General features: G+C 40.9%; 1 protein-coding gene across 2 annotated transcripts in view; it reads left to right on the top strand.

Annotated features, from left to right (window-relative positions):
• CMYA5 (cardiomyopathy associated 5) overlaps positions 1–25,241 on the top strand; it is a 104,261-nt gene that overhangs the window by 34,171 nt on the left and 44,849 nt on the right. The window contains exons 2-5 of one of the 2 annotated variants that reach the window (XM_004058646.5): positions 5,493–15,963; positions 20,241–20,336; positions 21,641–21,874; positions 23,522–23,544. In XM_004058646.5, coding sequence (XP_004058694.5) covers positions 5,493–15,963; positions 20,241–20,336; positions 21,641–21,874; positions 23,522–23,544 — 10,824 coding nt within the window. The remainder of the gene's footprint in view (positions 1–5,492; positions 15,964–20,240; positions 20,337–21,640; positions 21,875–23,521; positions 23,545–25,241) is intronic. The other variant, XR_008673032.2, reaches the window with a different exon arrangement.

The following is a 25,241-nucleotide window of genomic DNA, read 5'->3' as shown; positions in this document are numbered from 1 at the left end:
ACACCACTGCACTCCAGCCTGGGTGACACAGTGAGACTCCATCTCAAAGGAAAAAAAAAAAGAAAAGAAAAGAAAAGGAGATTACAGGCTGGCTATGGAGGCTCACACCTTTTGGGAGGCCAAGGCAGAAGGATGGCTTAAGGCCAAGAGTTTGAGAACAACCTGGATGACATGTCAAGACTCCTGTCTCTACAAAAAAATTAAAATATTAACCAAGTGTGATGGGGCACACCTATACTTGCAGGTACGTGGGATGCTGAGGAGAGAGGATTGCTTGAGTCCAGGAGTTTGAGGTATCAGTGAGCTATGATCGTGCCACTGCACTCCAGCCTGGGTGACAGAGCGAGACCCTGTCTCAAAAACAAAACAATTAAAAAAAAAAGAAAAGAAAAGGAGATTACAGGGTAATATCACTCATTAACATGGGAGAAAAATTTCTAAACATAGTATTAGCAAACAAGAAAATCTTGCATTATATAAAAGTATAATGTATCACAGCCATGTTGAGTTCAGTTCAGGAGTTCAAGATTGGTTTGTTATTTGGATATCAATCACTGTAATTTATCACATTAACAGGATAGAAAAGAAAATATGATCATTTCCATAGTTTCATAAAAAATTTTTTAATCGGCCGGGTGTGGTACCCCAGGCCTGTAATCCCAGCACTTTGGGAGGCCGAGGTGGGTGGACCACCTGAGGTCAGGAGTTTGAGACCAGCCTGACCAACATGGTGAAACCCCATCTCTGCTAAAAAAAAAATACAAAATTAGCCAGGCGTGGTGGTGCCCGCCTGTAATCCCAGCTACTTGGGAGGCTGAGGCAGGAGAATTGCTTGAACCCGGGAGGCGGAGGTTGCAGTGAGCCGAGATCACACCATGAACTCCAGCCTGGGCAAGAAGAGCGAAACTCCATCCCCCACCCAAAAAATTGTTTAATAAAACTTAACATTCATCATTTAAAAAAACTGCCTTAGCAAATAGGAATAGAAGGAAACTTCCTTCATCAGATGAGGGTTATCCTCCAAATGAAAGGGGAGCCTTTGACATCTCTGGTATCAGTCTGTTTGCTTGATCTAACTGAGATCAGCTGAAACTTCTTGCCCAACGCTGAAAGTGTGGAGGAAGTGAGCTTCCCAAGACATTATTTGTCTCACTACGCTCCTATAGATAAATCTATGTGGGATGTTAACTGATAATCAGAAGGTTGCTTTGTGAAAATGCAGTCAGAGGGGAATGGATGAGATGATTTTCATAGCCAATATCTTTTAACTATGAAAAGCTGATATTTACATAGATGGGAACACTGAATGGTATGGTGACCATTTCTCTTCTGTTAATACATTGTTTCTTTAGACTGAGTGTAATAATGCCATGGCTTTACACATGCTAATACTGTATAGTCATTCTCTAGTTCCCGTTGGCTCTGTCATTCAACTTTGGATCTCTCAGTGAGCCAGACTGTTTATTCATGCTACGTTTTTTATATCCTATGACCTTTCCTTGGAATGACCTCCCCATCCTTACACCATCTCCTATCTTCATTCACTTAGCAAACTCCTATTTCTTCTTCTACAAACCAACTCAAGTATTTTCCCTCTGAAGTTTTCCCGTCTGTATGTTCTAATTGTATCTTGCCTATCTTCTGTAATAGTACTTATCACACTGTATTAAAATGTTCTTAACATTCAACTCAGCAATTCCATTGCTGGGTATAGACCCAAAGGAAAATAAATCATTCTACCAAAAAGGCATGTACACTTATGTTCATTGCAGCACTTCACAATAGCAAAGACATGGAATCAACCTAGGTGCCCATCAACGGTGGATTGGATAAAGAAAATATGGTACATATACACCATGGAATACTATGCAGCCATAAATAAGAATTAAATCATGTCCTTTGCAGCAACATGAATGCAGCTGGAGGCCATCGTCCTAAGCAAATGAATGCAGAAACAGAAAACTAAATATCACATGTTCTCACTTATAAGTGGGAGCTAAATTTTGGGTACACGTGGACATAAAGATGGGCACAATAGACACTGGGGACTACAAAAGTGGGGAGGAGGGAGGAGTAAGAGCTAAAAAACACACGGGGTACTATGTTCACTATTTGGGTGATGGGATTAATAGAAGCCCCAAACTCAGCATCAAACAGTATACCCATGTAACAAACGTGCACATGTTCCCCCTGAATCTAAAATAAAAATGGAAGCAGAGTGCGGTGGCTCATGCCTGTAGTCCCAGCACTTTGGAAGGCCGAGGTGGGCAGATCACTTGAGGCCAGAAGTTCGAGGCCAGCCTCACCAACATGGTGAAATCTCGTCTCTACTGAAAATACAAAAAATTAGCCGGGCATTATGACACGCACCTGTAATCCCAGCTACTTCCGAGGCTGAGGCAGGGGAATCACTTAAACCCAGGAGGCAGAGGTTGCAGTGAGCCAAGCCTGCACCCCTGCACTCCAGCCTGGGCAACAGAGCAAGACTCTGTCTCATAAAATAAAATAATAAATTTTAAAAACTGGAAATTAAAAAAGAATGTTTGGTTGTCTCTCCATATTAGATTTTGAATTTCTTAGAGGAAGGTTCTAAGTGCTTTATATTTGTACTCCTAGTATTTGAACTCAACGAAAGTTTATTAAGTTTATTAAGTAAAGAAATACATGAATGAATGAAAATGAGTAAGCAACGATTGAGTGAGTGAATCAGTAGGGCTCTCCTGTCTTGTGACCACCATGTGTGTTCTGTCCTCAGCACTCATGAACTCATTCTAGCTGGTAATGAAAACTTCTCTGGTTGGGCACATAGGATTTACAATCAATAGTTAACTCTAAATTGAACTTATAATTGAATTTTATAATGCTTCTACATTCATGGGCATTCAGAATGCTGACTTCCCAGATGCATGTCATAACCTTAATTTTTAATTTCATCCTATTTCTAAGTGACATGGAAGAGAGAAGATGTAGGATGAGTTGAAAGTTTTGTGGAATAGCTTTAATTAGGTATGTAAAAGAGCCTGAAAAAACAGTTTACAATAAGATTCTGTTCAGGACCAAGATACAGTATTAATTCCTAATTAAGTTCAGCAGTTTAATACCCAAGCAAATGAGTGAGAGCAGAGTTGCGGGGAAGTGGAGAGACTACTTCTTCCTGACCCTTCACTCATGGCATGTATAGAAAATGATATAATTTATAGCACACTAGGGTGAATGGATCTGGCTGCTTGCTATTGCAGGCTAGTGGCCCAAGGGGTCTGGCTGCCCCAGGCTCCCCATGGCTGTGCTGAGAACTAAGGAGACCAGGATCTCAGGACAGCCATCACCCCTTTGCAGCAGACTGCTGGGGAAACTCTGAAGCTTAATAAGGGAAGTTGAGTGCACCTGCAAGGACTTATGGTCCTGGTCCCCACCCAACCTAACAAACCAGGAAGGGTTTGCAGTGAGAAAGAAAGATATGTGCTACTTAAGTGTCAGAGCTAGGATTGTTTAGGCCAGTGATTTTTTTTTTTTTTTTTGAGACGGAGTTTCACTGTTGTCACCCAGGCTGGAGTGCAGTGGCGTGATCTCAGCTCACTGCAACCTCCGCCTCCTGGGTTCAAGCGATTCTCCTGCCTCAGCCTCCCGAATAGCTGAGATTACAGGCACCCGCCACCACACCCAGCTAATTTTTGTATTTTTCGTAGAGATGGGGTTTTACAATGTTGGCCAGGCTGGTCTCAAACTCCTGACCTCAGGTGATCCACCCGCCTCAGCCTCCCAAAGTGCTGGGATTACAGGCGTGAGCCACTGTGCCTGGCCAGGCCAGTGATTCTGAATACATATTGTAGTCGCCTGGCAGCTTTTAAAATCTAAAAACATAGCAATGTGAAGACCAGACCCTTGTACAATTAAATCAGAATCTCTGTGGAGAAGGGTATGGGGCAGTATTAGTAGTTTTAAAAAAGTTTCCACAGGTGGTTTTTATAATGTCTCAGAGTTAAGGACCTCTGATATATGCAGAGACTGATGATAAAAACAGTTTACTAAGGGACATAAATCTAACTGTAGATTTTTTTTTCAATTGCCTTAATTTAACACTTATGTTTTGTGTTTTTAACAGAAGGTTTTTTGTTTTTATTGTTGTAGACAGATGTAAGCCAGTCACTAGCTGGGCTTCATCTTGCATATTCCTAGAAGGAAATATGTTTATGAAGTGATGGCAAACGTGGCTGCTGCATTGGTCAGGAATGATAACCGCAGAGGAATTTAAACCCAGCCTTGAGGAGTAGGTAGAATTTACAGTTGCAGAAGTGGAGTATTGTCGGGGCTCTGCATTCTAAATGGAGGAACAGCGTAAGTACAAGTGAGGAAGAGGTAGAAGACAATTTCAGAGAAGAGTGCTACAGAGTCTAAGATGGGGCCCCAATAGCAAATGAAGGAGCGTCCAAAGCCAGCCATCTCGGAAGGGATGAGAGACCAGTCCGCGGACACAGCCTTTCCACACTTCTGTATCCTGTAGCAGCTGCAAGTGATCATGCCCAGGCGCCTTTCATCATGTGTCATCAGGAAGGCCTGACTACAGATAACATTTATTGAGTGAGCACTAACTACATGCCAGGAATATTCCCTAAGCATTTCGCGTGAGTTAACTAATTTAATCTTCACAACAAGCTCACGAGATAGGTTCTATTATTATCCCTGTTTTATAGATGAGGAAAGTGAAGCACAGTAGGTTGACATTTTTTGTGACCTCTCTCTATTCAATGACCTGTTTTCTCTTTATCATGACTCAGAGTTCCCAAGATCTATTTGCCAAACAGTGAATTATTGTTAAAACAGGAATTTACCTGTAGGGGTAGGGTGCAGGTACATACTTGGAAAGAATGTCAGATAGGGATTAGAGAGTTAAGGATTTTGAACATCTTTTTTTTTTTTCTGTGGATATGAAGAATTTGCTGAGATTTTAAAGCAGGGGGTGGCATACTGAGCTGTTTAGTAAAGCCAGTCTGGGAGGATGGGGCACAGTGGGTTAAGAGTGGGGGAAAATGAGGTACCTGTGATACCCGCTGACCAGTTAGGAAGTTAATGGCAGTGACTAGGAGGGAAGTGGTGAAAAGCTGGGTGAGGTGGCAATCGTGGTAACAGAGAGAGCACAGATACAAGGGTTATTATGAAGATGCTGGTGACTAGAGTGGGCTTGAGTGACTGCTGAGTCCCGACGAGATCAGGAAGGCAATCCTGATGAGAGAAGGTGGTAAATTTAACTTTAGCTTTTTTGAGTTTGTGGAATAGTGAGTCATTCCAGCCTGGGATGTGTCATTGTATTGGGTATCCTGACTTTGGTTTTTAAACTTTATTTGATATACATCCCTCTTTTTGACATGGAAGGCAATATTGATGTCTGTATTTTAATTTCACATTAATCCTTTACCTGGTAAAAATGTATTTACTTATTCTATTAATATTATTTTATTATGATAATATATAATTAATATTGTTATTTGCTGTAGGTTATCAGACCAGGATGAAGAGGGAAAGATCAAGCAGGAGTGTATCATATCTGACCCCTCCTTTTCCATGGTGGCAGTCCAAAGGGAAGATAGTGGGATAACCTGGGAAACCAATTCAAGTAGATCTTCTACTCCTTGGGCTTCAGAAGAAAGTCAGACTTCTGGTGTGTGTAGTCGGGAAGGGTCAACTGTGAATTCTCCTCCTGGAAATGTTTCCTTTATTGTGGATGAAGTGAAAAAGGTTCGGAAAAGGACTCATAAGTCAAAGCATGGTTCACCATCATTACGCCGGAAAGGCAACAGAAAAAGAAATTCTTTTGAATCCCAAGATGTTCCAACAAACAAAAAAGGCAGTCCTTTAACTTCAGCAAGCCAGGTACTAACCACAGAGAAAGAGAAGTCATATACTGGCATTTATGATAAAGCAAGAAAAAAGAAGACCACTTCAAATACACCTCCGATTACTGGGGCAATATACAAAGAACACAAGCCATTAGTGTTAAGACCAGTCTACATAGGAACAGTACAATATAAAATTAAGATGTTTAATTCGGTTAAAGAAGAATTAATTCCTCTACAATTTTATGGAACATTGCCAAAGGGTTATGTAATTAAAGAAATACATTATAGGAAAGGGAAAGATGCATCCATTAGTCTAGAGCCAGATTTGGACAATAGTGGTTCTAATACAGTGTCCAAAACACGCAAATTAGTAGCCCAAAGCATAGAGGATAAAGTAAAAGAGGTTTTTCCACCCTGGAGAGGCGCACTCTCCAAAGGATCAGAGTCCCTAACCTTAATGTTCAGTCATGAAGATCTAAAGAAAATTTATGCTGATTCTCCCCTAAATGCCACATCTGCATTGGAGCACACAGTTCCCTCTTATTCAAGTAGTGACAGAGCAGAACAAGGAATACAGCTCAGGCATTCACAGTCAGTGCCACAACAGCCAGAAGATGAAGCAAAACCACATGAAGTGGAACCTCCATCTGTGACACCCGACACACCTGCAACTATGTTCCTGAGAACAACAAAGGAAGAATGTGAGCTTGCTTCACCAGGAACTGCAGCTTCAGAGAATGAATCTTCAGTCTCACCATCATTTGCTAATGAGGTAAAGAAGGAAGATGTGTATTCTGCTCACCATTCCATTTCTCTGGAGGCAGCGTCACCAGGTCTGGCAGCATCTACCCAGGATGGTTTGGACCCAGACCAAGAACAGCCGGACCTGACTTCAATAGAAAGGGCAGAACCAGTCTCTGCAAAACTGACCCCTACCCATCCCAGTGTCAAAGGAGAGAAGGAGGAAAACATGCTTGAGCCATCCATTTCTCTTTCTGAACCTCTAATGTTAGAAGAACCAGAGAAAGAAGAAATAGAAACTTCCCTACCCATAGCTATTACCCCTGAACCTGAAGATTCTAATTTAGTAGAAGAAGAGATCATAGAACTTGATTACCCAGAAAGCCCATTGGTTTCCGAGAAGCCCTTCCCACCACATATGTCCCCTGAAGTGGAGCACAAAGAAGAAGAGCTTATTCTACCATTATTGGCAGCATCAACTCCTGAACATGTTGCTTTGTCTGAGGAAGAAAGAGAGGAAATTGCATCTGTTTCTACTGATTCTGCTTTTGTATCAGAGTATTCAGTACCACAGGATTTGAACCATGAACTACAGGAGCAAGAAGGTAAGCCAGTTCCCCCATCCAATGTAGAAGCTATAGCTGAACATGCAGTTTTGTCAGAAGAAGAGAATGAGGAATTTGAGGCTTATTCCCCAGCTGCAGCCCCTGCATCTGATCGCCCTCTCTCACCATCCACAACTGAGAAGACTTCAGAGAACCAGTCTCCACTGTTTTCAACAGTTACACCAGAACACATGGTCCTATCAGGAGACGAGGCCTCAGAAAGTGGGTGTTACACACCAGACTCCACATCTGCTTCTGAATATTCAGTTCCATCACAGGCAACAAAAGAGTCACTGAAGAAAACAATTGACCGTAAGTCCCCGTTAATATCGAAAGGTGTTTCTGAGTACATGATTCCATCAGAAGAGAAGGAAGACACTGGATCGTTTACTCCAGCTGTGGCCCCTGCTTCTGAGCCCTCTCTCTCACCATCCACAACCGAAAAGACTTCTGAATGCCAGTCACCACTGCCTTCTACTGCCACATCAGAACACGTGGTCCCATCAGAAGGAGAGGACCTAGGAAGTGAACGTTTCACACTGGATTCAAAGTTGATCTCCAAATATGCAGCCCCACTCAATGCAACACAGGAATCTCAAAAGGAAATAATCAATGAGGCATCCCAATTCAAACCAAAAGGTATTTCCGAGCACACAGTTCTGTCAGTAGACGGCAAGGAGGACATTGGACCATCTTCCCCAGATTTGGTTGTTGCATCTGAACACTCTTTCCCACCACACACAACCGAGATGACTTCTGAATGCCAGGCCCCACCACTTTCAGCCACCCCATCTGAATATGTTGTTCTATCAGACGAAGAGGCAGTCGAGTTGGAATGGTACACACCCTCTTCTACATCTGCTTCTGAATTTTCAGTACCACCATATGCAACACCGGAGGCACAGGAGGAAGAAATTGTCCATAGATCTCTAAATCTAAAAGGTGCATCCTCACCCATGAATTTATCAGAAGAAGATCAAGAAGACATTGGACCTTTTTCTCCAGATTCTGCATTTGTGTCAGAATTCTCATTTCCACCGTATGCAACCCAGGAAGCAGAGAAAAGAGAATTTGAGTGCGATTCTCCAATATGTTTAACATCACCATCTGAGCACACTATTTTGTCAGATGAAGACACTGAAGAAGCGGAACTGTTCTCTCCAGACTCAGCATCACAAGTTTCAATCCCTCCCTTTAGAATCTCAGAAACAGAGAAAAATGAACTTGAGCCTGATTCACTATTAACTGCAGTGTCTGCTTCAGGTTATTCCTGCTTTTCAGAAGCAGATGAGGAAGACATTGGATCCACAGCTGCTATACCTGTATCTGAGCAGTTCAGTTCATCACAGAAGCAAAAAGCGGAAACTTTTCCTTTGATGTCTCCGCTTGAAGACTTAAGTCTGCCGCCTTCAACAGATAAATCAGAGAAAGCAGAAATTAATCCAGAGATTCCAACAACCTCAGCATCTGTATCTGAATATCTCATTTTGGCACAGAAGCAGAAAACTCAAGCATATTTAGAGCCTGAGTCTGAAGACTTGATTCCTTCACATTTAACCAGTGAAGTGGAGAAGGGAGAAAGGGAGGCAAGTTCATCAGTAGCTGCAATACCTGCTGCTTTACCTGCACAATCATCTATAGTAAAGGAAGAAACCAAACCTGCATCTCCACATTCAGTTTTACCTGATTCAGTCCCTGCAATCAAGAAAGAACAGGAACCCACAGCAGCACTCACTCTAAAAGCTGCAGATGAACAGATGGCTTTGTCAAAAGTCAGAAAGGAAGAAATTGTGCCTGATTCTCAAGAAGCTACAGCACATGTATCACAGGATAAAAAAATGGAGCCTCAGCCTCCAAATGTTCCAGAGTCTGAGATGAAATATTCAGTTTCGCCTGACGTGGTAGATGAGCCAAAGAAGGGTGTCAAGCCCAAATTAGTTCTAAATGTGACTTCTGAACTAGAACAGAGAAAGTTGTCCAAGAATGAGCCTGAAGTAATAAAACCATATTCACCTCTAAAGGAAACATCTTTATCTGGACCTGAGGTTTTATCAGCAGTGAAAATGGAGATGAAACATGATTCCAAAATAACAACTACACCTACAATGCTTCATTCAGCTTCCTCAGGAGTGGAAAAGCAAGTTGAACATGGTCCACCTGCACTAGCATTTTCAGCTTTGTCAGAAGAAATTAAAAAAGAAATTGAACCCAGTTCCTCAACAACTACAGCATCTGTAACTAAGCTTGATTCAAACTTAACCAGAGCAGTAAAAGAAGAAATCCCAACAGATTCATCTCTTGTCACTCCTGTAGATCGTCCAGTCTTAACAGAAGTAGGAAAGGGTGAATTAGGAAGTGGTTTGCCACCACTGGTAACATCTGCAGATGAACATTCAGTTCTTGCAGAAGAAGACAAGGTGGCAATTAAAGATGCTTCTCCCATTGAAACTTCATCCAAACATTTAGCTTGGTCAGAAGCAGAGAAGGAAATTAAATTTGATTCACTTCCAAGTGTCTCCTCTATAGCAGAGCATTCTGTTTTGTCAGAAGTAGAAGCCAAAGAAGTTAAAGCTGGGTTGCCAGTAATCAAAACGTCATCTTCTCAGCATTCAGATGAATCTGAGAAAGCAAGGGTAGAAGACAAACAAGGTCTTTTATTTTCTACAGTCCGTGACTCTGAATGTTTGGTTTCATCACAGAAGAAGAGCTTGATGTCTACCTCAGAGGTGTTAGAGCCTGAACATGAGCTTTCACTCAGCCTATGGGGTGAGATAAAGAAGAAAGAAACTGAACTTCCTTCATCACAAAATGTGTCACCTGCATCCAAACATATAATCCCAAAAGGCAAAGATGAGGAAACAGCAAGTTCATCTCCTGAGTTGGAAAATTTAGCATCAGGTTTAGCCCCAACATTACTGCTCCTCAGTGATGATAAGAACAAACTGGCAGTGGAGGTATCTTCTACAGCTCAGGGAGACTTCCCATCAGAAAAACAAGATGTTGCTTTGGCAGAGCTGTCTTTGGAACCTGGGAAGAAAGACAAGCCACACCAACCATTGGAATTACCAAATGCTGGGTCAGAATTTTCTAGTGATTTAGGTAGACAAAGTGGATCCATAGGTACAAAACAAGCAAAGTCTCCCATAACTGAAACAGAGGATTCTGTTTTAGAAAAAGGCCCAGCTGAGCTTAGGAGCAGAGAAGGAAAAGAAGAAAATAGAGAGCTTTATGCATCTTCTACGATGCCTGCAATTTCAGAGCTTTCATCATTGCTTAGGGAGGAATCTCAGAATGAAGAAATTAAACCTTTCTCTCCCAAGATCTTCAGCCTAGAGTCGAAAGAACCACCTGCCTCTGTAGCTGAAGGAGGCAACCCAGAAGAATTTCAGCCATTTACTTTTTCTTTAAAAGGATTATCAGAGGAGGTTAGCCATCCAGCCGACTTTAAAAAGGGAGGAAATCAAGAAATAGGCCCATTACCACCAACTGGAAATTTGAAGGCACAAGTCATGGGAGATATTTTAGATAAGCTAAGTGAAGAAACAGGCCACTCAAATTCATTCCAGGTACTCCAGAGTATAACAGAGCCATCAAAGATTGCTCCTTCTGACCTCCATGTGGAACAAAAAAAGACAGAAAAAGCACTTCATTCAGATCAAACTGTTAAATTACCTGATGTAAGCACCTCTTTTGAAGATAAACAAGATCTGGGTATTAAGCAGTTTTCACTTATGAGAGAGAATTTGCCTTTGGAACAATCAAAATCATTTATGACAACCAAGCCTGCGGATGTCAAAGAAACAAAAATGGAAGAATTCTTTATTTCTCCAAAGGATGAAAACTGGATGTTGGGAAAGCCAGAAAATGTGGCTAGTCAACACGAACAGAGAATAGCAGGATCTGTGCAGCTGGATTCATCTGGCAGCAATGAGCTGAGGCCAGGGCAGCTCAAGGCTGCTGTGTCCAGTAAGGACCATACATGTGAAGTGAGAAAGCAGGTCCTGCCACACTCTGCTGAAAAATCTCATTTGTCATCACAAGAAGCAGTATCTGCTCTTGATACTTCCAGTGGTAATGTACAGACCTTATCAAGTAAAAGTTACTCTTCTGAAGAAGTAAAGCTGGCTGAAGAACCAAAGTCTTTAGTCCTAGCTGGAAATGTAGAGAGAAACATAGCAGAGGGGAAGGAGATTCATTCTTTGATGGAGAGTGAAAGTTTGCTATTGGAGAAAGCAAACACAGAGCTTTCCTGGCCTTCCAAAGAAGATAGCCAGGAAAAAATTAAACTACCTCCTGAAAGATTCTTCCAGAAACCAGTGTCTGGCCTATCAGTGGAACAGGTGAAGTCAGAAACAATCTCCTCTTCTGTCAAAACAGCCCATTTCCCGGCAGAAGGTGTGGAACCTGCATTGGGCAATGAAAAAGAAGCACACAGGAGCACACCTCCTTTTCCTGAAGAGAAGCCATTGGAAGAACCAAAAATGGTTCAGTCAAAGGTTATTGATGATGCTGATGAGGGAAAGAAACCAGCACCTGAAGTAAAAATACCCACACAAAGAAAACCCATCTCCTCAATCCATGCAAGAGAGCCTCAATCCCCAGAGTCACCTGAGGTGACACAAAAGCCACCTACACAACCAAAGGTGGCTAAGCCGGACCTTCCTGAGGAAAAGGGAAAGAAAGGAATTTCATCTTTCAAATCGTGGATGTCCAGCTTGTTTTTTGGATCGAGCACTCCAGATAACAAAGTTGCTGAACAAGAAGACTTAGAAACACAGCCAAGTCCATCTGTAGAAAAAGCAGTGACTGTGATAGATCCTGAAGGTACAATTCCCACCAATTTTAATATAGCTGAGAAACCAGCTGATCATTCATTATCAGAGGTAAAACTTAAAACTGCTGATGAACCCAGAGGTACTTTAGTAAAATCTGGTGACGGTCAAAACGTTAAAGAAAAATCCATGATTTTATCAAATGTAGAAGATTTACAACAGCCAAAATCCGTTTCTGAGGTGTCTAGGGAAGATTATGGAAAAAAAGAAATCTCAGGCGATTCAGAGGAAATGAACATAAACTCAGTAGTTACTTCTGCTGATGGTGAGAACCTTGAAATTCAATCTTATTCACTAATCGGTGAGAAATTGGTTATGGAAGAAGCCAAAACTATTGTTCCTCCTCATGTTACTGATAGTAAAAGAGTCCAGAAGCCAGCAATCGCTCCTCCATCTAAATGGAATATTTCTATTTTTAAGGAAGAGCCAAGAAGTGATCAAAAACAAAAATCACTCCTTTCATTTGATGTAGTAGATAAGGTGCCACAACAGCCAAAATCAGCTTCCTCCAACTTTGCAAGTAAAAATATCACAAAGGAATCAGAGAAACCAGAGTCAATTATTTTGCCAGTAGAAGAATCAAAAGGCATTTTAATTGATTTCAGTGAAGACAGACTCAAGAAAGAAATGCAAAATCCTACTTCCTTGAAAATTTCTGAAGAGGAAACAAAACTCAGGTCTGTTAGTCCAACTGAGGAGAAAGATAATTTGGAAAACAGATCATATACCTTGGCAGAAAAGAAGGTGCTGGCAGAAAAACAAAACTCTGTGGCCCCATTAGAGCTTAGAGATAGTAATGAAATAGGGAAGATACAAATTACACATGGGTCTAGATCTACTGAACTGAAAGAATCAAAAGCCGATGCTATGCCACAGCACTTCTATCAAAATGAAGACTACAATGAAAGATCCAAAATCATTGTTGGTTCTGAAAAAGAAAATCAGGTATATGTGCTTTCAGAAGGAAAGAAGCAGCAGGAACATCAGCCTTATTCTGTGAATGTAGCCGAGTCTATGATTAGAGAATCAGATATCTCTTTAGGTCATTCTTTGGGTGAAACTCAATCATTTTCATTAGTTAAAGCTACATCAGTTACTGAAAAATCAGAAGCCATGCTCGCAGAGGCTCACCCAGAAATCAGAGAAGCAAAGGCAGTAGGAACCCAACCACATCCTTTAGAAGAAAGTAAAGTTTTGGTGGAGAAAACCAAGACTTTCCTGCCGGTGGCTCTTTCTTGTCGTGATGAAATAGAGAACCACTCTTTATCTCAGGAAGGAAATCTAGTATTAGAAAAGTCAAGCAGAGATATGCCAGATCACAGTGAAGAAAAAGAACAGTTCAGAGAGTCAGAGCTATCGAAAGGCGGTTCAGTAGATGCCACAAAAGAAATTGTGAAACAAGGATTTCAAGAAAAGGCAGTAGGAACCCAACCGCATCCTTTAGAAGAAAGTAAAGTTTTGGTGGAGAAAACTAAGACTTTCCTGCCAGTGGTTCTTTCTTGTCATTATGAAATAGAGAACCACTCTTTGTCTCAGGAAGGAAATCTAGTATTAGAAAAGTCAAGCAGAGATATGCCAGATCACAGTGAAGAAAAAGAACAGTTCAAAGAGTCAGAGCTATCGAAAGGTGGTTCAGTAGATATCACAAAAGAAAGTATGAAAGAAGGATTTCCATCTAAAGAATCCGAAAGGACTTTAGCTCGTCCTTTTGATGAAACTAAGAGCTCAGAAACACCGCCATATTTGCTGTCACCTGTAAAACCACAAACTCTTGCTTCAGGAGCTTCTCCAGAAATTAACGCAGTGAAGAAAAAAGAAATGCCACGATCAGAATTGACTCCAGAAAGGCATACAGTTCATACTATTCAGACATCTAAAGATGACACATCCGATGTGCCTAAACAATCTGTTCTTGTTTCAAAGCACCACTTGGAGGCTGCGGAAGATACCCGTGTAAAGGAACCACTGTCTTCAGCAAAAAGCAACTATGCTCAATTTATATCTAATACATCAGCAAGCAATGCTGATAAAATGGTTTCTAATAAAGAAATGCCCAAGGAACCTGAAGACACGTATGCAAAAGGTGAAGACTTTACAGTGACTAGTAAGCCAGCTGGACTTTCAGAAGATCAGAAGACTGCCTTTAGTATCATTTCTGAAGGCTGTGAGATATTGAATATTCATGCTCCGGCCTTTATTTCTTCAATCGATCAGGAGGAAAGTGAACAAATGCAAGATAAGTTAGAATATTTGGAAGAGAAAGCCTCATTTAAAACCATACCACTCCCTGATGATAGTGAAACAGTTGCTTGTCATAAAACATTAAAGAGCAGGTTAGAAGATGAAAAAGTTACCCCATTGAAAGAAAATAAACAAAAGGAAACTCACGAGACAAAAGAAGAGATATCCACGGATTCAGAAACTGATTTATCGTTTATTCAGCCCACAATTCCCAGTGAAGAGGATTATTTTGAAAAATATACTTTGATTGATTATAACATCTCCCCAGACCCAGAAAAACAGAAAGCTCCACAGAAATTAAATGTTGAAGAGAAACTCTCAAAGGAAGTTACAGAAGAAACTATCTCTTTCCCAGTAAGTTCAGTGGAAAGTGCACTAGAACATGAATATGACTTGGTGAAATTAGATGAAAGTTTTTATGGACCAGAAAAGGGCCACGACATATTATCTCATCCAGAGACCCAAAGCCAAAACTCAGCTGACAGGAATGTTTCAAAGGACACAAAGAGAGATGTGGACTCAAAGTCACCGGGGATGCCTTTATTTGAAGCAGAGGAAGGAGTTCTATCACGAACCCAGATATTTCCTACCACTATTAAAGTCATTAATCCAGAATTTCTGGAGGAGCCACCTGCCCTTGCATTTTTATATAAGGATCTGTATGAAGAAGCAGTTGGAGAGAAAAAGAAGGAAGAGGAGACAGCTTCTGAAGGTGACAGTGTGAATTCTGAGGCATCATTTCCCAGCAGAAATTCTGACACTGATGATGGAACAGGAATATATTTTGAGAAGTACATACTCAAAGATGACATTCTCCATGACACATCTCTAACTCAAAAGGACCAGGGCCAAGGTCTGGAAGAAAAACGAGTTGGTAAGGATGATTCATACCAACCGATAGCTGCAGAAGGGGAAATTTGGGGAAAGTTTGGAACTATTTGCAGGGAGAAGAGTCTGGAAGAACAGAAAGGTGTTTATGGGGAAGGAGAATCAGTAGACCATGTGGAGACCATTGGTAACGTAGCGATGCAGAAGAAAGCTCCCATCACAGAGGACGTCAGAGTGGCTACCCAGAAAATAAGTTATGCGGTTCCATTTGAAGACACCCATCATGTTCTGGAGCGTGCAGATGAAGCAGGCAGTCAGGGTAATGAAGTCGGAAATGCAAGTCCAGAGGTCAATCTGAATGTCCCAGTACAAGTGTCCTTCCCGGAGGAAGAATTTGCATCTGGTGCAACTCATGTTCAAGAAACATCACTAGAAGAACCTAAAATCCTGGTCCCACCTGAGCCAAGTGAAGAGAGGCTCCGTAATAGCCCTGTTCAGGATGAGTATGAATTTACAGAATCCCTGCATAATGAAGTGGTTCCTCAAGACATACTATCAGAAGAACTGTCTTCAGAATCCACACCTGAAGATGTCTTATCTCAAGGAAAGGAATCCTTTGAGCACATCAGTGAAAATGAATTTGCGAGTGAGGCAGAACAAAGTACATCTGCTGAACAAAAAGAGTCGGGCAGCGAGAGGAAAGAAGAAGACCAATTATCATCTGAGGTAGTAACTGAAAAGGCACAAAAAGAGCTGAAAAAGTCCCAGATTGACACATACTGTTACACCTGCAAATGTCCAATTTCTGCCACTGACAAGGTGTTTGGCACCCACAAAGACCATGAAGTTTCAACGCTTGACACAGCTATAAGTGCTGTAAAGGTAAATAGATGTTGAACACACATAATTAATAATATATATATACACATTTAATTTGCTTTTACATTTTCTCAATTTTAAAGATGATTAATATTTGATCATTGATCTTTAAGCAGAGTGGTCTGAAAGCAAACTAAGAATATTTCTCCAAGAATTTAGTTAAGGTAGGCTTGACAGACATTCACTGAGTACAGCCCACCCTCGTTATCCTTGAGTTCTGCATGCTTAGAATCAACCAACCGCAGATCAAATATATCCAGGAAAAACACACACACACACACACACACACAAAACAATAAGAGGGGGCCGGGTGTGGTGGCTCACACCTATAATCTCAGCACTTTGAGAGACCGAGGTGGGAGGATTGCTTGAGCCCAGAAGTTTGAGACCAGCCTGGGCAACATGGGGAGACCTTGTCTCTACTAAAAATACAAAAATTAGCTGGGCATGGTGGTGCACACCTGTAGTTTAAGTTACTTGGGGGGCTGAGGTGGGAGGATCAGTTGAGCCCAGGAGGTCAAGGCTACAGTTTGCTGAGATCCCGCCACTGCACTCCACTCTAGGTGACAGAGTGAGACCCTGTCTCAAAAATAAAATAAAATTAAAAATAAATAAAAATAACAGCAATAAAAATAATACAAATAAAAACAATATAGTACAACTATTTACATAGCATTTATACTGTATCAGGCATTATAAGTAATCTAGAGATGATTTAAAGTATAAGAGAGGATGTATGCCGGTTATATGAAAATACTATGCCATTTTATATCAGAGACTTGAGCATCTTCATATTTTGGTATCTGCTGACATCCTGAAACCAGTCCTCTGCAGATATTGAAGACAACTGTGCACACTGTGTGCCACACATTTTTCTAGGCCTAGGGGCTAGCAAGAGAGACAATACAGGGTCACTGCCCTTGAGGAGCTTGGTATTTTATGGCAATAGTCCTTAACATTACCAAAAATGCCGAATAATTTGAAATTTAAAAAATTACCTTTGAGCAAAAAACTGCAAAAAGCAGTTTCCTTCCTATTTATCTACAATATCATCCTTTAAAGAGACACATTTACAATACATTGAGACATTTCATTGCAAGTTATATATAAATAATACATTAAGACAGTTTAAGATTTTACTTTCTTTGTATTTCCTTTTAATTTATAAAATTCATGTTAGAAGCAGAAATTTTTTTGCATTCTTTCTGGCTATGTCTGTAGGACCCCAGTGTTCCAGATAAGTTAGTCCCAACATGTATCCTCCTGTAGGTGACTATAAATACTCCACTTCCCTGAGATACTATTGGAATGTAGTCTTGAGACTCTCCTCTACCTTTCCATAGCCCTCCTACTGGTCTCACCATTCTTACCTCTTTAATCCATTCTCCATAGGGCAGCTGGAATTATCTTAAAATTACTAAATAACAATAACGATTGAGGATTTACTCTGTGCCATGCACTATTTTTTGTTTTTGTTTCTGTTTTTTAGAGACAGAGCCTCGCTGTGTCACCCAGGCTGGAGTGCAGTGTTGTAATCACAGCTCACTGCAGCCTTGACCTCCCAGGCTCAAGTGATCCCTCCACCTCAGCCTCCCAAGCCCCAAGTAGCTGGGAATATAGTCATGCACTGCCACACTGGGTTAATTTAAAAATTTTTTTTGTACAGACAGGGTCTCCCTATGCTGCCCAGGCTGGTCTAGAACTCCTGGGCTCAAGCCATCCTCCCTCCTTGGCCTCCCAAAGTGCTGGGATTACAGGTGTGAGTCACAACGCCCAGTCTTAAGTTCTTTATATACAGTATATCTTTTAGTCTTTCTAACAGCTCTGTCACTGTCATTAGTTTGCAGATAATAAAATCGTCTCAGAGAGTTTAAATGATTTGCCCAAGGTCATGGAAGGCGAAACTGGGGCTGGTACTCGGATCTTTCTGATGCCAGAGCTCATGTTCTTGACTATATACGCATACTGCTTGGCTCAGTACCTTGATAATGGTAGTGATTTTCAATATGATCATTCAATTAGGTCCTTGTTAAATAATTATCAGACTCATTTTGATTCAATAGGATAACATATTAGAATCTTGGCATTTTTTAACTCCCAAATTAATCCTTCTCAACTTGTCTGATATTGGTTCTAGTTCTCCAGGGTATAGTTTTGTTGAAACTTTACTTGTTAAAGTTTGGGGTTAGGGAGTAGGGCAACTTCTTTTGTGAAATCTCAGACGTCACATGCATGAGCTACAGTGGAAGTGGGCCCCATTCTGTGGTGATACTTTGTTTTAACTCACAACTACTGAGCACTGCCAGCAGAAAGAAGACTGAATTTTTTTGGTCTTCTTAATATGTTTTGTTTATCTCCATGAGTTTTAGATATTAAAAAATAATCATCTAAGTATTATCAATTTAAAACAAATTTTATAAGTAGATATGATGTCTCCTGCCTTAAAATCATTTTTAAAGTTTTTTTTAATTCTTGATCTTCTCTAAACAGTATGAGAAGGAGAAGGTGGGAACCCAGTTGACTAAAGCCAAGCAGCTAGCTTCATTTCATTAAGTCAGCCATGAAGATTAGTAGGAGTTGTTTGGTTGGCAATTCCTCCTCCTACTCCTTCTTTCTCCTCCTCCTCTTCTTCTTCTTCCTTTTTTCTTCTTTCTTCTTTGACAGGGTCTCACTCTGTTGCCCAGGGTAGAGTGCAGCGGCATGATCATCATAGCTCACTGAAGCCTCCTGGGCTCAAGCAATCGTCTCGCCTCAGCCTCCTGAGTAGCTGGGACTAGAGACACATGCCATCACACCCAGCTACTTTTTAAATTTTTAGTGGAGACAAGATGTCAGTATGTTGCCCAGTCTGGTCTCGAAGTCCTGGCTACCAGCGGTCTTCCCACCTAGGCCTCCCAAAGTGCTGGGATTCCAGGCAGTAGCCACTGCAGCTGGCCAGTTGGCAACTTTTTAAAAATAAAAATCAATTTAAAAAATTGTAGCTTGAGAATTTTCTAGCATCTTAAGGGCAGGCATTTGTGCCTGTTCCAGGAGCCAATGGCTGCAGTTACAGATCACCCAAGTCCTTGTGTCTCCTCCCCAGTCCATCCCCATCATGTGCTTATCTTTTTTCTGTTATTTATTTTCTTCATTTACTCACTCCCTTCCTGCATTCTCAGTGTTTATTTATCTCCCATTGTGTGTCAGGAACTGTGCTAATCATTGAGAGTGAAAAAAAAAAAAAGGAAGATGGACTTGTAGATTCCCAAAATCAATACAATGTTGCGAAAGCCCAATGTTCTGAGAAACTAATCTTTTGGGAGTGAAATGGTGGGGTAGGAAGGGGAATGTTAGCAAAGGTGTCTCTCTAAAAGGTGACGCTTGGGTGAGCTTTAAATGAGATAGAGCTCTTCTAGCAGTCAAGGGCAGGGACAACATTCTAGAGCCAAGGAATACCATAGGAAGGCACACAGATGAGAAACAGTGCAATGACAAAGCCTGTGTGATTGGAGCCTGGGGGCTGTGGAGAAGAGGTAAGGGCCATAGAGGGAAGTAGAGACCAGATCCTGAAGAGGCCTCCATCAATGTTGTATCTCCATCAGTCTGTGGTAGTGAATCAGACAGCTGAAGCTCTGCTATTTTTTCTGCTTTGTTATTTTTTAAGTTTAGCAAGATTGGCTGTTGCTAGGTTTATAATTACGGCTAAAGTGGGTACCATGCTCCCCTATCACCCCATACGTTTTCTAGTTGGCTATTACCCCTTGAGTATTTTAACCCTTTGAGGGTCATTAGAACTTTTAGGTCCCTTTAGCAGGCAGTTTCTCTCAGTTGGTATGCTAAATTTCGGGCCTTGTGGCACTCTGATCACCTTCTCAGGCCATTAGTGTAAATGTGAAGAAATTACTCAGGTATATTGGACCAGTTTAGCAAAAAGACTCCTCTCTCAGAACATATAAAAACCAAGGCCTTACTAGAGAGAACGCATTCAAATCTATAGTTCATTAAAACAGGTATGTTTTGAGCTCATCAGTTTATCAAGAAAGTCCATTCTTTCACTTACGAAGGTAATACTGTCTTTGTGTAGTTGTTTTGAGGTTTTCACTCAAAACCTCCTAATTATCATACAGAATTATCTATAGTCAGATAAGTCAGTAAAGAAAATTTAAGGATTGATTTGTTAGTGGATATAGTATAGTAAGTCTCTACCAAACATACTAAATTTATAAGGAACTTGGAGCTCACTGGTTGAAGTTCTCTTCCTAAATGTCATATACTAAGGATATCTTAATTCTTTTCTTCAGGTTCAATTAGCAGAATTTCTAGAAAATTTACAAGAAAAGTCCTTGAGGATTGAAGCCTTTGTTAGTGAGATAGAATCCTTTTTTAATACCATTGAGGTAAGTTAACACACCCATTTTACCTTAACCCGGCTTGTTCACAGTATCAGAAGTAAATGATTCTGAGGTGAAGGGATCTGACTTGGGGATTTTATGCGCATGTGTTGTTTGCCATTGTTGGTTCGGTTCCATTCAAAGCGAGAATGCTTAAAGTCTTCTCTCTGTGCATAATGAGTGAGACTCCTTTCTGCCTATGGATAAAAGATTTGCCTGTAACAACAGACATGCATTTATTAGACACTTACTATAATAGGGCAAATGCTTTACATGCTTTACCTGACTGAATCCTCACACTTATATGAGATAGGTGTTATTATTGTTCCAATTTTATAGATAAGAAACCAAGTCTTAGAGTACATTCCTCATTTTCATGCCTCTCACTGGGTTAACTCTGCAGAAATGCTCTGAGTCACTGTCCAGTGTCCCATGCCCAGGGCCAGCGAGTGCCTCTCATAGCACGACTATCTCTGATGAGTTCATACTCTCCTAGCTGCTGGCTCTTATCCCTTCTGCAGGGAAGAGAGGGACTAGCAATGCTCCATCCTTATACAGAGATGGCCCAGGCACCCTCACCAGTCAATCAGGACTGGCAGAGGGCCTGAGGCCACTGCAGAGGCTGCTGTGCAGTTTCCCTACTACTGGGGCCACTCCACATGCTGGTTTGCTTGTAAGAGGTCTGCTTAATTCATGTTGTAGATCAACTAGTACATGCTAGTTATTTCGGGTGTCCCCTTCCCCAGGTGTCCTTTTTAGGGAGTAAATTATGGGATCATCTTATTACTAGCCCCACTAGTGAGGATAGCCAGGCATCTGGATGTGTCTGGACAGGCAACGAAGTTTCCCCACTGTGGGATAACCTGCCATCTCACTGGAGGACATTTGGGGAGGTAGCCCCCATTCCATATCTGGGCTTTCTGCCTTGCACTGTGATTTTAGTGGAGTGATGCATTTCCACCATCTGAAGGCTAGGGATGCTCACTCAACATGATGCCATTTTCAAGTTTCATCATGTGTGAGTGCAGGTGCGTAAGACTTCCATATGAAAATATATATATTTTGTATTATGGTAGCTAAAACTTTCTTGGTGATACTGTTACAGTAAATTCTATTGCTTTATTGCAAAACTAATTGTGGGAAAGGGATTGGTAGGTTAGAAATTTGAACTGTGCATGTGATGTCTGATTCTCTGATCAGGATGCCAGAGGTCAATTCTTTAAAAGGCTGGTGTTTCCAAAAAAAAAAAAAAAAAAAGCAGCATTTCTTGTTTCATTCAGAAGTGGGCTTTTTTGCTTGTTTGTTTTCAGGAAAACTGTAGTAAAAATGAGAAAAGGCTAGAAGAACAGAATGAGGAAATGATGAAGAAGGTTTTAGCACAGTATGATGAGAAAGCCCAGAGCTTTGAGGAAGTGAAGAAGAAGAAGATGGAATTCCTGCATGAACAGATGGTCCACTTTCTGCAGAGCATGGACACTGCCAAGGACACCCTGGAGACCATCGTGAGAGAAGCAGAGGAGCTTGATGAGGCCGTCTTCCTGACTGTAAGTGCCAAGTAAAATGGGCTCAAACACCTTGCGCCCACTCTGGCACATCTACTTTTAAAGCTTCATTTTTCACTATTCCTTAAGATTATTTATATCTCTGTGTGGGATTTATATAATTCTGGCATTTAAACATTATTTGGGCATGCCTGATGCCTCTAGAAAAGGCCCGGCAAACCCTGAAAGCCTCAATGCCCAGATCCAGCTGAAAGATACAGCTGAAAGAGACAGCCCGCAGCATCATCATCCATTGCTTCCCACTGGATTCACTGGTCACTGTCTAAGAGGGAGGGAAAGAAGCCTTGTTCCTGCCATGCTTTCCCTCTGAGGGCCAGCTGGCGTCCTCAGGCTGGCTCCTGGGGCTGTCCTTTTCACTCTCTAAGCTGAAGTGACCACTCATATGGGCTGTTCCCCCTCTGAGCCTGGCCAAGGGGCTGAGAGTAACATTTGGGTGTGCAAAAGGATGACATAATGGGGTACCCCTCTCAGGTAATAAATATGTTGGTGTTTTTACAAGGGGTTTCTTGGGGACAGGATTCCTTATTAATTCAAGCAGGTAACTTGTAGACATGGAAATTCCCTTGGGTGCTCCTCAAGTTGCACCAGCAGAGACACCTCTGTGCTCCCTGCAATTCCCTAGAATATTCAGTGAGATGCTGGGTCTCCATGAAGCCAGGATTAAGCAGAAATAGTGGAGATGTTTTCCCTGAAGGCAGTTCCAAGCCTAATTGTCACACAGCAAGAAGCACTGCTCTTAGGATGACTGGGAACCTCCCTTTCAAAGTTCTGCATCCTCCTACCCTTTAGAAAACTTTGGAGATACAGCAAGGCAAAACGGAACAATGTTAGCCTTTTGATTTGCCTCTGGGGACAGCTCTTGCCAGGGCAAATTTTGGTGAAGTGGACATGGCCATTCTCAAACAGAACTAAACTCATTACATTGTTTTGTGTGTAATTAAGGCAAAGCTTCTTATTCATAAATTGGGCACTGTTTGTGAAGCATAACGTTAATTAAGTGCTTTTTGTTCCCTGAGAACCTTATCTTTGTTCTGTAAGAATAAGAATAATTTACTTCTTTCTAGAAGAGCAAACTGTAAAAAAAAAAAAAAAAAAAAAAAAAAGATGGCATTTCTACTTATAAAAGTAATATTACTCATTTTTTTAAATTGGAAAATATAGAAAAGCACACAAAATATCACTCAGATAAATACTGATTACAGTTTTGATCTCTATCCCTCATTGAAAACATTTAAGTCATTTTTCCTGCTTTAGAGAATTCTATTCTGGAAGCTAAGCCATTGGTTGATGAATAGAGAGAAGCAGAGCATAAGCAACTCATTGCCAGTCCCGCTGATCACAGAGACAGAGCCAACTGCAAATGAAACCATCCTCCATCCCTGTCCTGACACTGCCCATCCCACCCATTCCCCCTCTCCTGCACCCCGCCTTGTGAGCACTTATATCCTTGCTGCCCAGACTGAGACAAAAACAACCTCAGGGAAGCTGAGGGGTTATGATTTTCAAACGTGGGTAATCTTAATGCTCCTGGTTGTTTTTTCTTTCTGTTGTTAATTAGCTTCTCTCTCTCTTTCTCTCTCTCTTTTTCTCTCTTCTCCCCCTCCTCCTTCCTCTGTCTTTCTCCCTAAGTCGTTTGAGGAAATCAATGAAAGGTATATAAAACATGATACAATGTAGTGGCAAACAGCATGACTGGATGCTTGCTTTTTAATATTTTGGTGCTTTATGGAAAATGAGCTGCCAATTAAAAAATGCATTTAGTGGGCTACAGTATTTTCACTTTTAGACACAGTGCTTTTAAAAGCTAAATGACAGCTTTGAAAGAAAACTGCATGTGCTTTAGTTAAATAACAATTATCATAATGTAGATTTTTAACTGCTTCCTCAAGATGTATTCTGCATTTTCAGCCTAATCTAGGCCATCTTTCCTGTCACTGCATATAGAACATTTTGTAGATGCTTAGATGCATTGGTTAAACATGAGTATTTGAAAGAATCATTCATATCTGCCTTGAGTAATTTTATGATTTATGTAATTTTAATGGACTGTTCTATCATTTTCTCTTCAAAAGATAGTCATGCATTTATCTTCTCTTTCTGCTCGGCTAACCTAAATGAATCTCCCTCCTTTGATTTTGTTTTGTTTTGTTGGTGTTTTTAACACTTCATCTAAGAGAATTCTTCATTCTTTCCAAAAGCAAAACACTCAACAAGAAAACATGTTGTCTATAAAAACATGTAACATCAGATTTATGTTTATCTTTCAGAGCATCTCATATTATAATTCTCCAACAGATCTGACACATTCTTCCTTTTGCCCCATAGCAAGACCTGAGGTCTTTCCTTCTGGTTTGAGACTAATGTTTTCTCCTTTTAGTGTAATTTTAAATGTAAATTTCTAAATTGTAAATACCATCTTCAGTTTACTTCCATCCCAATTCAAATTGTGATACAGCATAGAGTAAAATCAGAAATTTGTATCTATAATGTATTATAATATAAAAAAGGATTTAGATTAGAAATATGATTTTTTTAGGTAATTGAAATCACACAGATGAATCCTATTTACCTAAAACAAATTCTATTCAACAGAATATTATCAGTTAGTTTTTGAAAATAATTTGACTTATTGACATTAATCAATAAGTGTTTTATAACAGTGGCTCTGTTATGAATAGAATTCCCCAAGGAGCTTTTAAAAATGCTGATGCCTGAATCTTCTGAGATTCTGATTTAATTGCTCTGGGGTGTAGATGAGCATTTTTAAGGCTTCCTAGATGATTCTAATGCACAGCCAGGGTTGAAAGTTCTGGTTTATACAATCTATCCTTTGTCCCAGTAATTCCCCAAACTGGCTGTGCCTAAATCACCTGTGCAATTTGTTTAACCAAAGATCCTTTGGTCCCACCCCAGATCCACTACATCAAAATTTCCAGAGTGAGACCAGGCACCTGCTTGTTACCAATTCTCAGAGACGAGTCTAAGACACACCAATCAGGTCTGGAAACTGATACCCAGGCCTTATTCCGAGTTCCCTATCTATCTATCTATCTATCTATCTATCTATCTATCTATCTATATTTTTTTGAGCCAGGGTCTCACTCTGTCACCCAGGCTGGAGTGCAGTGGCACGATCTTGGCTCACTGCAACCTCCACCTCCCGGGTTTAAGCAATTCTCCTGCCTCAGCCTCCGAAGTAGCTGGGACCACAGGTGCGCTCCACTGTGCCCTGCTAATTTTTTGTATTTTTAGTACAGATGGGGTTTTGTTATGTTGCCCAGGCTGATCTTGAACTCCTCAGGCCAAGTGATCTGCCCACCTCCGGTTTCCTTTATTTTAAACAAATTAT

This window comes from Gorilla gorilla, chromosome 19 (assembly GCF_029281585.2).
Source record: "Gorilla gorilla gorilla isolate KB3781 chromosome 19, NHGRI_mGorGor1-v2.1_pri, whole genome shotgun sequence".
NCBI lineage: Eukaryota > Metazoa > Chordata > Mammalia > Primates > Hominidae > Gorilla > Gorilla gorilla.
Note: the sequence above shows the minus strand (reverse complement) of the source record. Positions and strands in the feature narration are given on the sequence as shown.